The 1,970-nt window shown below is 37.6% G+C and overlaps 1 protein-coding gene across 1 annotated transcript in view; it reads left to right on the top strand.

The window, feature by feature from the left end:
- LOC107666271 (uncharacterized protein C7orf43 homolog) overlaps nucleotides 1-1,266 on the top strand; it is a 9,021-nt gene extending 7,755 nt beyond the window's left edge. The window contains exons 6-7 of the mRNA XM_016457498.1: nucleotides 866-1,002; nucleotides 1,153-1,266. Coding sequence (XP_016312984.1) covers nucleotides 866-1,002; nucleotides 1,153-1,266 — 251 coding nt within the window. The remainder of the gene's footprint in view (nucleotides 1-865; nucleotides 1,003-1,152) is intronic.
- Nucleotides 1,267-1,970: the final 704 nt, after the last annotated feature.

The following is a 1,970-nucleotide window of genomic DNA, read 5'->3' as shown; positions in this document are numbered from 1 at the left end:
TGCATTGGCTTGTTTAGTTTACACTCGAAGTAGATTGGTCTCTCTAAGCGAGATCCCAATTCGTTGGTCATCCGATGTGACGTCGAGAGTGACCGACTGAAAGGGAACTGGTTTGAAGAGGGAGGAGAAAGACTTCTTGGATCATGGTCAAAAATAGGGTCAAGAAGAATGTTCGACCAAAGTGGAGGAAATATAGCAGAAAAGGTGAGAGAGTGTTGTTAAGCAGTGAGAGATTGCCAATCAATTAAAAAGTGTTGTTTGTGAAGTTGAGGAAAAAAAAGTGTTACGCTATCAGAGACAGGCCTGATAAAAGCAAAGTACAGAGCAAAGGCAAAAGTTGCTAAATGTTATTTGCTCATAAGGGGTGTGGTTCATGCTTGTAGATGTAGATAACACAGAGTTTGAGGCTACAGCTGTGTTTGTGAGTATTTGTAATGTAATGCCAGATGAGCTAATGTCAGGCTTAGCACATCAAACACGTATGAGTAAAAGAATCCAGACTGCATATTGACTATATTACAGATAGACAATAACACTTTCAAACTAATTCATATTTGATTTTTTAAATGTCTTTATGAATAAAAGATTTAATGTTATTGTAGCTTTTGGCTTATTTTTTATGCTTATTTGTTGTTGTTGTTGTTTTTTGTAGGATATTTTGCTATTTTATTGATAAGGAAATTGCAGAGAGAACAGGAAATGAGGGTGAGGTGAAGATTAGGACATAACCAGGGTCAGATTAGAACCTGCATATCTTGCATGAGTAGCACATCTCAATGTGCCTGATGTGTCTGTGTTTAATTATAACTACAACATTGCTTTCTACTGTATGTCCCTGTGGTTTCTGATCCTCTCTTCTTCTCAGGTCGTGGACAGAAAGAGGATCCTGCAGTGAATGCAGTGGTGTGTCATTCTCCTTTCAGTAACCTGGGTTACTGTCGAAAAGGCAGTACACTTTCCGTCAGTGTGGCTTTCCAGATACTCCGAGCAGGTCTTTTTGAGGTAAAAAGTCATTACGTGTGTGTGTGTGTGTGTGTGTGAGATATGAGCAATTCAGTATTTTATTTCACTTCCTTCAACAAAACCAATGAGTTACATTACTGGATCTACACACCTCAATATCCGCTATTCTATTCTATTCTCTGTCTTTAGTTGAGTCAGCACATGAAACTGAAGCTACAGTTCACAGCGTCCGTGTCCAACCCTCCCCCTGATGCTCGTCCTTTGTCCCGCAAGAACAGTCCGTCGAGTCCAGCGGTCATATAATTTAAACAAATCTTTGAATGACTAATGAACATCTAATTTCAAAAACCTTGCAAACTTAGTCGAATCCAGCTGTGAGATCTTGTGAAATGTGCATTTGTATCCTGCATGATCACGTGTTCTCTGCGTGACTTTCGGTCCGTGCGAATTGAATGCTGACAGGAGGAGAGTTCAGCTTCACTGGAGACGCGCGATCGACAAACTTTAAACTCGTGATTTCAAATTATGCTGCGCTTCATGCTTTTGCTGTCAAAAAAACAATATCGGTCGACCACTAATAAATCAGAAAAAAACGCGCACGCGCGCGCACACACACACACACACACACACAGAGAGAGAGATGATCTTCATTTATTTCACTTGATGTAAATATGGTACAATCTTACAGTTTCTCACATCACTATACACACTATATATGAATTATATATGTTTAACAATAATTTAATATAGCAGTAAATTTCTTTTTTTGTGTGTGTTTTTTTATATTTCTATTCTGTTTGGATTAAGACAGCATTTTTAATAGTAATTAAAAATATTTTTAAATTAATTTTAAAGGTTTGATTTTACTTACATTTACATTTACATTTAGTCATTTTGCAGACGCTTTTATCCAAAGCGACTTACAATTTGGGGATACATAAAGCGATTCTTCTTAAAGAGGCAAACAGATACAGGAAGTGCTTGTAATACCAAGTTTCTAGACATTG

The sequence above is a fragment of the Sinocyclocheilus anshuiensis genome, unplaced genomic scaffold (genome assembly GCF_001515605.1).
Source record: "Sinocyclocheilus anshuiensis isolate Anshui unplaced genomic scaffold, SAMN03320099.WGS_v1.1 scaffold1225, whole genome shotgun sequence".
NCBI classification, from domain to species: Eukaryota; Metazoa; Chordata; class Actinopteri; order Cypriniformes; family Cyprinidae; genus Sinocyclocheilus; species Sinocyclocheilus anshuiensis.
Note: the sequence above shows the minus strand (reverse complement) of the source record. Positions and strands in the feature narration are given on the sequence as shown.